The sequence below is a fragment of the Arvicola amphibius genome, chromosome 5, assembly GCF_903992535.2.
Source record: "Arvicola amphibius chromosome 5, mArvAmp1.2, whole genome shotgun sequence".
In the NCBI taxonomy this organism is placed as follows: Eukaryota; Metazoa; Chordata; class Mammalia; order Rodentia; family Cricetidae; genus Arvicola; species Arvicola amphibius.
This window is the reverse complement of record NC_052051.1, coordinates 87,242,202-87,254,587: the sequence shown is the minus strand read 5'-3', so window position 1 is coordinate 87,254,587 and position 12,386 is coordinate 87,242,202. Positions and strand designations below refer to the sequence as shown.

Here is a 12,386-nt window from a genome sequence, read left to right as displayed (position 1 = left end):
AATAAATATTCAACCTCACTCTGTAAGTCAAGTCTACCCATGTCTCTGTCTTCTGCTCGCCCGCCCGCCATGTGTCTCCCTGCCTGGGACCAGCCACTGCTCGGGGACCGGCAGCCGTCTCTGACTGGGACTGGCTGCTCCCAGAGCCCACTGCCTGCCACCACATGGGCCGCCACCACTGCTCAGGCCACCTCTCTAAGACCGGCAGCCTTCTCTGCCTGGGACTGGCTGCTCGCAGGGCCTGCTGTCTGCCGCCACATGGCCTGCTACCACCATTTGGGACTTTATAGCATTTGCTGCTTGTCTACAGCTGCTGCCTGGGACTCCGTAGCATTTTTTTTTTTTTTTTTTTTAAAGAACAACACTTCCTGTTTCTTTGATTTAGGGAAAGCTCAGAAAACTATTTTGGAAAGTTGGCTTTGTCCAGACATGGCAGACTGAACACAAGATGGCTTTCTATTTCCTCCTTAATGTACAGGTTAAGGCATCATGGCCTGTGAGAATGTGTGTGTGTTCAGATGGGAACAAATTTTGGGTCTCTTCAGGGATTCAGGAGTGTTTTTTCCCCCCCTCACTGATAAAGTATAAAGCTGTGGAGGTTTGAATGAATGCCCTTTTTTCAGATACTATACAAACGTTCTTAGGTTATCAGGAAACAGGTTGATTTTACTAAGGTTTAGGAAGACTACTTGAGTTGAGAATTAAGTAATGGGAGCAATATGAGGCTTTATCATAGACCCCAATTTTCCCCTTCCTCCTTCCATCTGTTCCCTCCCTCCTTTCCTCATATTCATGTTTGTATGTACGACAAGTACTTACTAGTGGAGCTACCTCCCACCCCATAAAGGCAAAATTTAAATGATATTTTTGATTCTAAAATTATACTGGGTAGAACATTTCATTGTAAAAGATTCAGTTTCCTGACAAGTCATTCTTCTGTTACAGCCCACTGGTATCATTGCAGTGTAGCAAGTAAACTTGTTTTCATTTCCTTGTCTGATAATATTTTAAAAGATTGGAGCATGGAGTAAGGAAAACAAATCATGATTTTAGCATGATACTTTGTATCACTTGTATGTATTCTCACTAAAAATTTCAACCAGCAGAAATAGACAATACAGGGTTTTGGGTTTTTTTTTTTTGTTTCTTAAAACATGTTAATTAGCTGGGTGGTGGCGGCAGCGGGTGCACACGCCTTTAATCCCAGCAATCCCAGCATTTAGGCGGCACAGGCAGGTGAATCTTTTGAGTTCAAGGACAGCCTGGTCTAGGATTTCCAGGGCAACACAGAGAAACCCTGTCTCCAAAAAACAGACCAGTACACAAAAACACCAAAAGACAAAACGAGACAAACAAAAAACCCAGTTGTTTCTTCTGTCCAATTCTGCTTATTTCATTAATGAAAGCAGCAAAATAAAATGGTAAAAGTGGAAAAGGAATAGGTAAGTGGTTTCAGGATTGATCATTGTAAAAGGATCTTTCTGTTAAATACCAGGCAGGACTCAAATTATCACCGTTAAAATGGCTTCAGATATTTGTTCCCAGCATAATTGAAGTTGTTACTAGAAACCCCATCACCATTAAAAACTGAAAGACTTGGAATGTCAACTGTAGACTGAAGGGGAACATGAGTGAAGGAATCCCACAAAGGAGAAATCACACATCACAACGGGGAACAGGAATGGAATTCAACCCAAGTGTGGTGAGCAGAGAGAGAAAGAGAACAGATGGACCTGAGCCTTTTTAGTACCCAAGGCCACAGACAACCTGGTCCAGCCTCTCAAAGGCCATTGGCTGAAGGAGGTTCCCCATTAGTAGACAGGAAGGAGAGTGATGGAGAAGTTTTGTTTTATTTTAAATAATTTTTTAAAAAGAAAACTACCTTTTTTCATTTTACATATCAATCCCAGTTCCCACTCTCTCCCTTCCTTCTACCTACCCATCCACCCCACTCCCATCCACTCCTCAGGGAGGGTAAGGCACATTGTTTTCGGGAAGTCTAAGGCACTACTATATCTAGACTGAGCAAGGTATCCATCCAAAGAGAATAGGATCCAAAAAGCCAATACGAGCAGTGGGGATAAATCCTGCTGCCACTGCCAGTGGACGCACAGTCTGTCCCAACCATACAACTCACATTCAGAGGGACTAGTTTGGACCTATGCTGTTTTCTTCCCTGTCTGGCTGAAGTCTACCATTAGCTCAGGTAGGCTGTTTTTGTGGATGTCCCCATCATAGTCTTGACCTCTTTGCTCATATTCTCACTCCTCGCATTCTTCATCAGTCTAGTGCTCCGATGCAGGTCTCTGCTTCTGTTTCCCTCAGTTGCTGGATGAAGGTTCTATGGTGATATTTAAGATACTTGGACACCCTCTCCTCTGTTGTTTAGGGTCTTAGCTGGGGTCATCTTTGTGGATTCCTGGGAATTTCTCTAGTGCCACTTTTCTTGCTAACCCCAAAATGGCTCCTTCAATCAAAATATCTCTTTCCTTGCTCTCATTTCTGTCCTTCCTCCTTCTTGACTATCCCATTCCCTCAAGTTCTCCTCCCCCCTCCCTTTCTCCCCTCATCTTTCCCTTCTGCCCTTCCTACTTTCCCCACCACCATGCTCCCAGTCTTGTCGGGCGATCCTGTCTATTTCCCATCTCCAGGTGGATCTATGTATGTTTTTCTTGGTGTTCACCTTCTTACCCAGATTCTCTAGGCTCAATATTCTTTGCTTTACAGCTAATATCTACTTACGAGTGAGCACATACCATCTTCATCTTTCTGGGTCTCTGTTACCTCACTCAGGATGGTTTTTTCTAGTTCCATCCATTTGCATACACATTTCAAGATGTCATTGTTTTTTTACTGCTGAGTAGTACTCCAATGTGTAAATATGCCACACCTCTATCCATTCCTCCATTGAGGGACATCTAGGTTGTTTCCAGGTTCTGGCTATCTCAGGACCCAGCAATACCAGGGCATATACCTAAAAGATGCTCAATCATACTATGACATTTGTTCAATGATGGAGAAGTAGTGTATTTAGAGAGACTCAAGATGGCCTGCAGGAACGAGACTTTGCAGGAGTTAACCTGCTGCTGTGAGGCCTGTACTCATCTTTTCAGGGCCCTTTAGGTTCCTGTCTTACAGATTCACCACCTCTTAGTGCTCTTACTACTCCTAACGTGGGGACCAGTCTTCCAGCACTTTTATACTAACAAATCATTTTCAAATTGTAGCAGTAACAAATACTGAGTAGATTAAAGACAGTGTCTTCTTTAGCCACCTTGAGATAAAGACGAATCAAGCAGAAGGGCAGCGGGAATCCGTGTCACAGAGAGACAGCAACATTGCTGTGCAGAAACCTCTGTGTCTGGCTTAAGAATGAAATGGAGACAAGGTGAGCTGTGGTAATGAGTCAGGCCCCAGTTAGTTGGAGGAGAGAAAATAGATGGGTAAATCATTTCAAGAATAATAGCTGTGGATTCTGATGGACACTTAAAGGTACTTAGAGAGGAAGCAGATACAAGCAGGTCTGTGGGGCAGTTTTTACTGACTCTATGGGCTGTGGTTTTCTTAGGCAAGATAGGGCAGCTGCAATAGGAATAAGAGTTTATACATTGAAAGGAGAGAGGACGGGAGAGAAAGGGTGTAGTGTTAGGTGTTAGGTTTAAGGACCCTTCACAGAGTCTCCATAGAACCTTATGTGGATAGCATAGGGACCAGTCATGCTGCAAGCGTTATTCAGAATAATTCAGAAGACAATTTAAAAGACAAACAAAGAAACAAGTGTAATTGTAGTATGTATGTGTGTTCTATAATCTTTAATTTTTTAAAATGTTTTGTTCTTTATAGTGTCATTCATATACCAGCATTTAAAACTTTTAGTGTTTGTTTTTACATAAACTGTTGATAGGGCCTGCATAACATGCTCCGGTTTGTGGTGTTTTTGTTGTTGTTGTTTTGTTTTGTGTGTGTGTGTTTCCTCTTTTCTTTCTTTCTCTTCCTTATTCTCTCTCTTCCCTCCCTCTCTGCCTGCCTGCCTGCCTGCCTTCTTTCTTGTCTATCTTAAGACAGAGTCTCACTCACTGTTTAACCCAAGGCTATCCTGGAGCTCACTATATAGTCCATACTGGCCTTGAAATTGTAGCCCCCCTGCCTTAGCTTCCTTAGTGCTAGGATTATAGGTGTGTAACACTATGTCTGGCTTCACTTAATAGTTTTCTAACAACCATAAGTATAATGAATTCATCCTCATTAATGATCTCTATTTTATTTAGTTGGTATTAGTGGATTGTTCCCTTTTTAAATGTAAAGGTAAAAATTATAATAGTGGGGTCGGAGGGATGGGTCTGGTTAAGAGCATATACTCTTCTTGTAGAGAACCTGAGTTCAGTTTCCAGCACCCACGTTGAGTGCCTCACAGGTCTGTAATTCTTGATCCAGGGTTTTAAAATGCTTTTGGCATTTAAGGGTACCTGTATTTATGAGTACATACTACAAACTAACACTCATACTCTCTTTCTGTCTCTTTGTGTCACTTTGTCTTTCTGTCTTCTCACCACACACACAGAATTTTAAAAATTATAATAGGAAAAACTATTTAAATTGGAGATTAGGAAAATTAGTTATTTATCCATTTTTGTTTGTCTGTGTCAGGATGTGTGTGTACATGTACATATGCTTGATTTTCTGGGATATTTGATTACAGTGCTTATAGTCCTTCATTCTGGTAACAGAAGCTCCTAATTTGATGCAGCTGGAAATATTCACAAGGTAGACATTTTCAACTTTTCAAGAAAGGCTATTGAACCAGATTCCTATATAAATATTTCCCTTGATAGTGGTTTGAAAGAAAGCAGGCAAATACTTCGAAACAAAACAAAAACCCAACAACAAAAATCTATCTTGAATTCAATGCCTGCTTTGTACTTATTCAGTTGTTTTGGAGGTATTTAATTACAGCAGTTTACTTGTGTGATCATTGAAAAGTAGTTTAAGTGATACTGGGTGCCCACTGCTAGGTACTAACACTCAGATTGAGGGTCATTGTTTTGGAGTAATGCTTGAATAGGATTACATAGTGTGTTGACATTTTGGAGTGTAGTATTCTCATGAATACAGTAACATTTATAGTACCCTTCTCCATGCATATCTACCTCTGCAAAGGTAATGAAACTAGTTATATGTAAATATATGTGATACATAATATATATTGCCTTTATGGTACAGTACAACCATTTTTCCATTTATAAAGTAATTTCTTTATATAAAAAAGTTCATCTCATCTCTTTAGAAATATGACTGTTATATGGTGTGGAAAGCACAGTTTAATTCTTATGAAAGAGTTTTAAGAATTTGGAACTGTGGAATTTACTGGTTCAGTCTTCAGTTTTTATATTTTTCTGCATTATTTAGAAATATATTTCTGTTCTCAAATATACAGAAGTGGGTATGTTCAGCACTTAGATGTAACTGACTAATATGTCAAATTTCTATGTGGGTAATTAAGACCACATTGTTACTCTAATGTAATGTTGAATCTCTGCTTAGGTAATCAAGGCCACATTGTTGTGCATACTTTTTGTTGGCACGCAGCTGATACTAGTGTAGTTTTCATGTGACTTCAAAGTTTTCAGTCTGGTTTAGTTGTACACACTGAAAGTACCAGGACCTGGGAGACTGAAGCATGAAGCTCAAGTCTAGCTGAGGCTACTTGGTGAGCTCTTGTCTGAAAGGTTGGTTGTTATGAGCTGGGTGTACACAGGCTATAGAGCATGTTTTTTACCTACATATGAGATCCTAACATTAGAGTTTTAATAAAGTACTTCTAGTATTAGAAGTTTAAATATGTTTAAATATGTTGTAATGTTACTGATCTGGTTTTATCATTTGTGATTGTTCATGTCAATTTAGAGATATTTTATTGGTCTCACTGGTTTTATTTATATTTTTCCACAATTTTTCTGAGGTTATTCTGGTTCTTTGCATTTTAAAGCTTCAGCTTTTCTTTCTTAACTAACTCTACTGATTGAACTCTCATGCTGATGTTCAGGATAAAGATGGAGATCGAGCTGTTCACCATGCAGCCTTTGGAGATGAGGGTGCTGTTATCGAGGTCCTGCACCGAGGCAGCGCCGACCTGAATGCTCGTAATAAGCGTAGGCAGACTCCTCTGCATATCGCTGTCAATAAAGGTCATCTTCAGGTTGTGAAGACGCTGCTGGACTTTGGTTGTCATCCCAGTCTCCAGGTAAGATTTGAAGACTATACAGAGCAGGCATTGTTGGAACTCTGTTAAAGGATGTAGAAAGTTCTGTGGTAAATTTGTTACTGTGAAGAATAGCCAAGATAGAGGGTGATATAAAATAACTTACTTCATAACTATTTAAATATTTTTATTGTAGCTTATAATTTATTCTAGATTCTTTGTTTAGGTCTGTTTTGAAAAATAATATTGTTTTGATTTATAGTAGGAAGGAAAGTGACCTAATTTTTGAAGCAAAAATTTTACCTAAGAAATGATTTTTTTTCTAAGCTCATTTAGCAACTAGATGAATGTAAGCCACACATGTCAGAGAAATACAGTTTTTGCAAGATGTGCTCATCGTGGTTATTAAACACTGTCTTTTGTAGACACAGAAAATTAAAATTTGGAATGAATATGTAACTTCATAGCAAAGTAAATAGTATGTAATCATAATATATTAGTGTTTAGGTTCCTTCCTAGCTTTTCTTTACCTCTTCATCTTTAACAAAATAGACTTGAAATACTTACTATTTTTAAATAAAAGTGTTTCTTGAAGCATTGTTTGAATATGTCGAACTGAAATTGAAAAATGAAAATGAAATTTATGCCCTGGCAATGCTGAAACATGCATGGGCAGTGTATATATGCCAGCTCTGTTGAACTTGGTATGGGCAAGTTCATATGTCAAACTACTTTCTTTCTTTTTTTTTTTTCTTTTTCTTTTTTTGGTTTTTCGAGACAGGGTTTCTCTGCAGCTTTTTTAGAGCCTGTCCTGGAACTAGCTCTTGTAGACCAGGCTGGTCTCGAACTCACAGAGATCCGCCTGCCTCTGCCTCCCGAGTGCTGGGATTAAAGGCGTGCGCCACCACCGCCTGGTTCAAACTACTTTCTTTAAGTTGAAAACTCAATAATAATTAGAACACAACAGGAGGAATCATGGTGTGGATGATTCTCAGCATAGAGACTTTCCAGATCTTAGGATGTGGCTGAAGAGTGGAGTATTCAAGGCAGCGGCTTTTGAAGAGAGTCGCAGGTGCTGCTCAGCAATTTGTTTTTAGGAAGTAATTTTTCTGAAGAGACTATTGCTAGGATGTGGTTTTATAAGTACGTGGCAGAACTGGAGGATGGAGGGAGAACTGAGGGTAATCTGTTGAAGAAGAAAGAATTAGATCCACTCACCTTTCTGTCTGATGTGGGAGGCAAAGTCACATGTAGGGAATGTGAATTGGGATTGGGGAAGACAGAGCATAATTGAGACTTGTGCTTTGGAATAGCTGTTGTGGGGACCAGAAAGCAGGACAGACCAGGGACCTGTGGAAGGGTGTTCCGAGCATGTTAAGAGGTCTCCTCAAGTGAGAGGCTACACATTTTTAGTGCCACCAAATAGAAGGTAGGTGGTTGGATTGAATTTGGATTAGGAATACCTTATGTGGGTGGGTGCGTGCCTGTAATTGGAAAACATTTTCTGTAAAAGTCCAAATGGTACTGCAGGTTTTTCGTGTTTTGTTTCAAAGCCATACATCTCTGCTATTATAGAATGAGGTAATCATAGCTAATACATGGGTGTGGCTATATTCCAGTGAGATTGAATTTATAAAAACAGATGGAAAGCTGTGGTATGTGATAGAGAGTAGGCTGTGCAGACTTTGTAAAACTACAGATTGTATAAGCTCTAAATAGTTCATTATGCAGACAGTTAATTTGGAATTAGAATTTATTGCTAAGTAAATTGATTAATGCTAAATACCTCCGAAACAGTCAGGTTGAGGGACTGGAGAGATGGCTAAGTGAGGGGGAGCACTTATATGAGCAAGCAGGCATGAGTTCAGATAGCACCCCCACAAAAAGCTTGTCGTGGCTATACATGCCTGAAACCCAAGCATTGGGTTGACGGAGACAAATGTGTCCCAAAACTCACTGGCTGACCAGTCTAGCTGAAACAGTAAACTTGCAAGTTATTCAGGGACCCTGCCTTAAAAGAATTGAATAGGAAAGTGGAGGGAGATGCCTGATGTCATTTTCTGGACTCCATGGATGTGTGCATGGGTGCACACACCTGCATTTCCACTTGCGCCATGCACACCATACCCCATACACAGAGATACAGTTTTCTAAAAAGCAGATTTAGAAATTATAGGTATTGATTAGATTTGTTTCTGCTTTGAACTCCATAGTCACTTTGCTGTCCTTTGAAAAGACTTTGGTTTGTTGATTCTCACCAATGCTGCATATTATATTAATATATAGAAAACTGTAAAATTATTGATACTTGTGTTGTCAAGGCTGAAAACCACTGACTTTAAACTCATTGTTCTGGGTTCTAAGACTGCTGTTGTATGTTGTCTCTTTGTAGCCCAGGCTGGTTTTGAACTCACATTTTACATAAAATTATGCTCTTTGTGCCTTTACCTCCCATGTGCCAGGATTACAGGTGTGTATTGTCATGGCCGCTTCGTGTAATGCTGGAGAAAGTGCCTAGGGCTTTGTGCATGGTAGGCAAGTGTTCTCCCAACTTAAGGCATATCTTCAGCCCTGCCAATTTTGCTTGCATTATATATTTAATAGAGTGTGAAGTTGTGGATGTTAGCACATGCCTGTAATCCCAGCACTCAGAAAGTAGAGATAGAAGTTCAAAGCCAGTCTCAACTATATAGAGCAAATTTAAGGTCAGCTTGGGCTATAGTGTGGGAGTCTTTGTCTCAAAAACAACCACCACTACCACCACCATCCCCGTCTTAACAGCAGACCAACAGGAGCTCTAAGCATGGTTGCTGACTGACAATTGTTTGCTTGTTAGAGAGCTTGCTTCTTTGTCTAGAAGTTCAGTGAGAGTCTTCCTGTTGATGTTGTGATCAATGGAAAGGGAACTAATGGAAATCTCTTTAAACTTAAAAAAATAAAATAAGGATTCTGAAGGTGACACCCCTCTCCATGATGCCATAAGTAAGAAGCGGGATGACATCCTGGCAGTTCTTTTGGAAGCTGGAGCAGATGTGACCATCACAAACAACAATGGGTTCAATGCCCTGCATCATGCTGCACTGAGAGGAAATCCCAGGTAAAAATGTCCTCTTTTACTGCTTTAGGTGCTGTTTAAAAATGCTTTCCTATTGTTCCAGTCGTGTTTTCCTGATGTAATGAGGACAGTTTCAGCTAATTTCAGCATCTCAAATGATAAAGTTTTGTAGAAAATATACCCTTATTCATCAGGTACATGTTAAATATAAATATTATGAAATGGTTAGTAGATGTCTATTGAGTATAGATATAAAATATCAGGATATTGGCTAATGTTTAAAGAGTTTAATTAAATCCATTTTAAGATGTTAATGCTGAGTTATTTAGATGTGTAACATCTAGGAACCCTAATCATGTTTTAGTAGTAGGTGAAAAGGATTTGCTGGTTAGAATATGAGAGTGGCTGCCTTTGGAGAGTCCTACTATTCATAAAGGGTTAGCAGAACCCTCAGATGCCAGCACTTAGCTCTGCTGGAGGATGAGGTTTTCATCAGCTCACTCTTTGGAACAGTTTTAACTTAACCTCAGTTTCTTTATAGTTGAGTAAAACCCTGTATATTTTGACTAAGAAAAATGTTCACTTTGTTCAGTAATTTTATTTACCTGTAAATCTTATTCTTTAGAATTCCTTAATGTGTTTGCTAAAGTTTCTTAGGGTGCCCACTTCAGGGCAGTCACAGAAGTCAAAAGGGTTTTATATTATATATGACTGCGGTTGGGCTGGGGAATTAAGGACTGTATTGTCCATCACATATTGGACTTTTTTCAGATTACAAATTTTTGGACTCTTCATACATTTGCATTGTGGAGACAGAGTAATTGCTATGTCTCTGTCTTCCAAATAGATGATGGCAGTGATGATATCTCATGATAAGCTTAAGTACATTAGATGCATCATCTCACTTAATTCTTTTCAAAGCTCAAATTTTAAAACGAATTGATTTTCTTGCTTGTGCTTGAACTCGGGACCATGCACACTATGCCATCAAGCTATAGCCTTTGAACAGTGTTTAAGTTGGGTGTTAATAGCCTCATTTTATAGATGAAGTATGTGAGAATTATAGGCCTTGCCTTGGCATTCAAACCGTTTCTTTTTCTTTTTCAAGATAGCTTCATTTTATAGCTTAAGTGGGCCTTTAAGACTATGGATGCTCATATTAATGCATATGTCCTCCACATGTACGATAGCACACACTCAAATTAGTTTTAACAGAAAAGAAACTACAAGATTTCAAAAGATACTATATGATTAGTTACAGAATGACTTTTATAAGATAACTGTAGGTATTCAGATGGAGCAAGCACTTCAGATAAGTAGCCAAAAATATTTTTGAGAATGTAGGCTATAATGTTAGATTATAAAGTTTAATAGACTAGAAGTTTAGAGGTTTTAGAAAATAGATATCTTAAATACTTTGAATTGCTTCGTTTTCATTATATGTGAGATTAGTGTAGTAAATAATCTAACCATATTTAGGCAGAGGAATATTTTTCTTATATTTCTTGAATTCTTGTGTAATTCTTGAGGATTCTTCAGAAAATATGTAACAGTGACTCCTTCAGCCAGCTAGTCTGTATTAGATGGTATCCAGAAGAAGAAGGGACGGGCCTGGAGAGTTGCTCAGTGGGTGAGGCGCCTGTTGCCTGATGACATGAGTTCAGTCTCTAGGATGCAGTTATGGAAGGAGAGAATTGACTTCTGCAAGTTGTCCCAGACCTGCATGTTTACTGTGCGCACATACCTGCATACATCTGATCAGTGTGCTAATTATATCACAAGATGGCTTTGGTCAAAGCTATATCTAAATTCTTTATTCCTTTTTCTTTATTTTTGGGCAGTCATCACTTTTGGTTTCCATATACAGATTTTATTTGAAGGAGTAAATGGTTATTTAAAAGTATCAGTTATGTTAGCATGTTGGATGATTTGACATTGTTTTTCATACCAGATACTTTATTAAAGTTAACATTTCTTTCTAGACTTTGGGCCTTTATTCTTACCTTAGAACAATAGATATGGCACATTATGGCCAAATGCTAAAAAATGCTAATTTTATTTTAGATAAAATTTCAAATATTAACAGACATGCGAACACTTTTCCTTTCTTTGACTGCTTTCTAGTCTTTCTTGTTAATGTGTCTGCTGTCCACATTGTAATGTTTTAGCCTGTTTTTATTTTGCACTGGCTGCAGCTATGTAGTATGATTGATTGCATGCTAGACTTCTGTTTCAATTTAATTGTAACTAGGGATTAGTTCTTTAGTATAATTCTTGGGTGTTTTTTGAGGAATTTTCTTTTTAGAATTTTTGTACTTCCCCTCCCCCCATTAATTTTTTCTTTTCTTTCTTTTTCTTTTTTTTTTTAACAGCATTGTATAAGCTAGTATTGGGACAAGTATTTGCTTGTAATTATTTCCACTTTTTATGATTGAAAATGTGGGAAGTTTTCAAAATTTGCATATACACTTATATGTGTGCCTGTAGAAATTGAGTACATTCTACTCCCCAGGTTTGCTTTTAGTTAATAACAGTAATTTTTCAGCAGTGCATCAGCAACATGGTAGAACTGATAATTATCGGATGTGATTTTTCTGAAGGAAATCTTTTATTATCTTGGTCTTCAAAATATGTCTTAGTGCCTTATGTTTACAAAAGTTCTGCTTTGAGATCTGTACTTGAAGGTACAGATCAAGACAGAGTGTAAATTTCAAAGCTGATCTGTAGGCTTGAGAATTTTAACTCAGAAAAATAGTGGTCATGTTTTCTGGTATTTGGTGTTTTTGTTTTTGTTTAGTGTTGGTCGTACTGTAGATTGAACCCAGGTCTGTGTATGTGCAAGATACCCTATAGCTACATTTCCAGCCATGTATTGGATGCTTATAGAGATGTTTCCCCTTAGAGTTTGGTCCTGTTATTTTATCTTCATTGAATAAAAAAAAAAATTTCAGTTGTAAATCAAGATAAAATTATTTGTGCTGATAAAAGTAAAAACTAGATTTATTTAGAGGAACATGCATTCACATGTTACTTGGGTCCTTGCCTGCACTGCAGGATCTTCTTCAGTCGCTGAGATGTTTTGTTTATTAAGGAACATTAAGCCATCTTCAGGTCTGTTGTAGTCACTGAGAA

At 38.4% G+C, this 12,386-nt stretch overlaps 1 protein-coding gene across 1 annotated transcript in view; it reads left to right on the top strand.

The window, feature by feature from the left end:
• Mib1 (MIB E3 ubiquitin protein ligase 1) overlaps positions 1-12,386 on the top strand; it is a 121,037-nt gene that overhangs the window by 55,198 nt on the left and 53,453 nt on the right. The window contains 2 exon segments of the mRNA XM_038329809.2: positions 6,044-6,241; positions 9,145-9,296. Of these exon segments, the coding sequence (XP_038185737.1) occupies positions 6,044-6,241; positions 9,145-9,296 (350 nt within the window).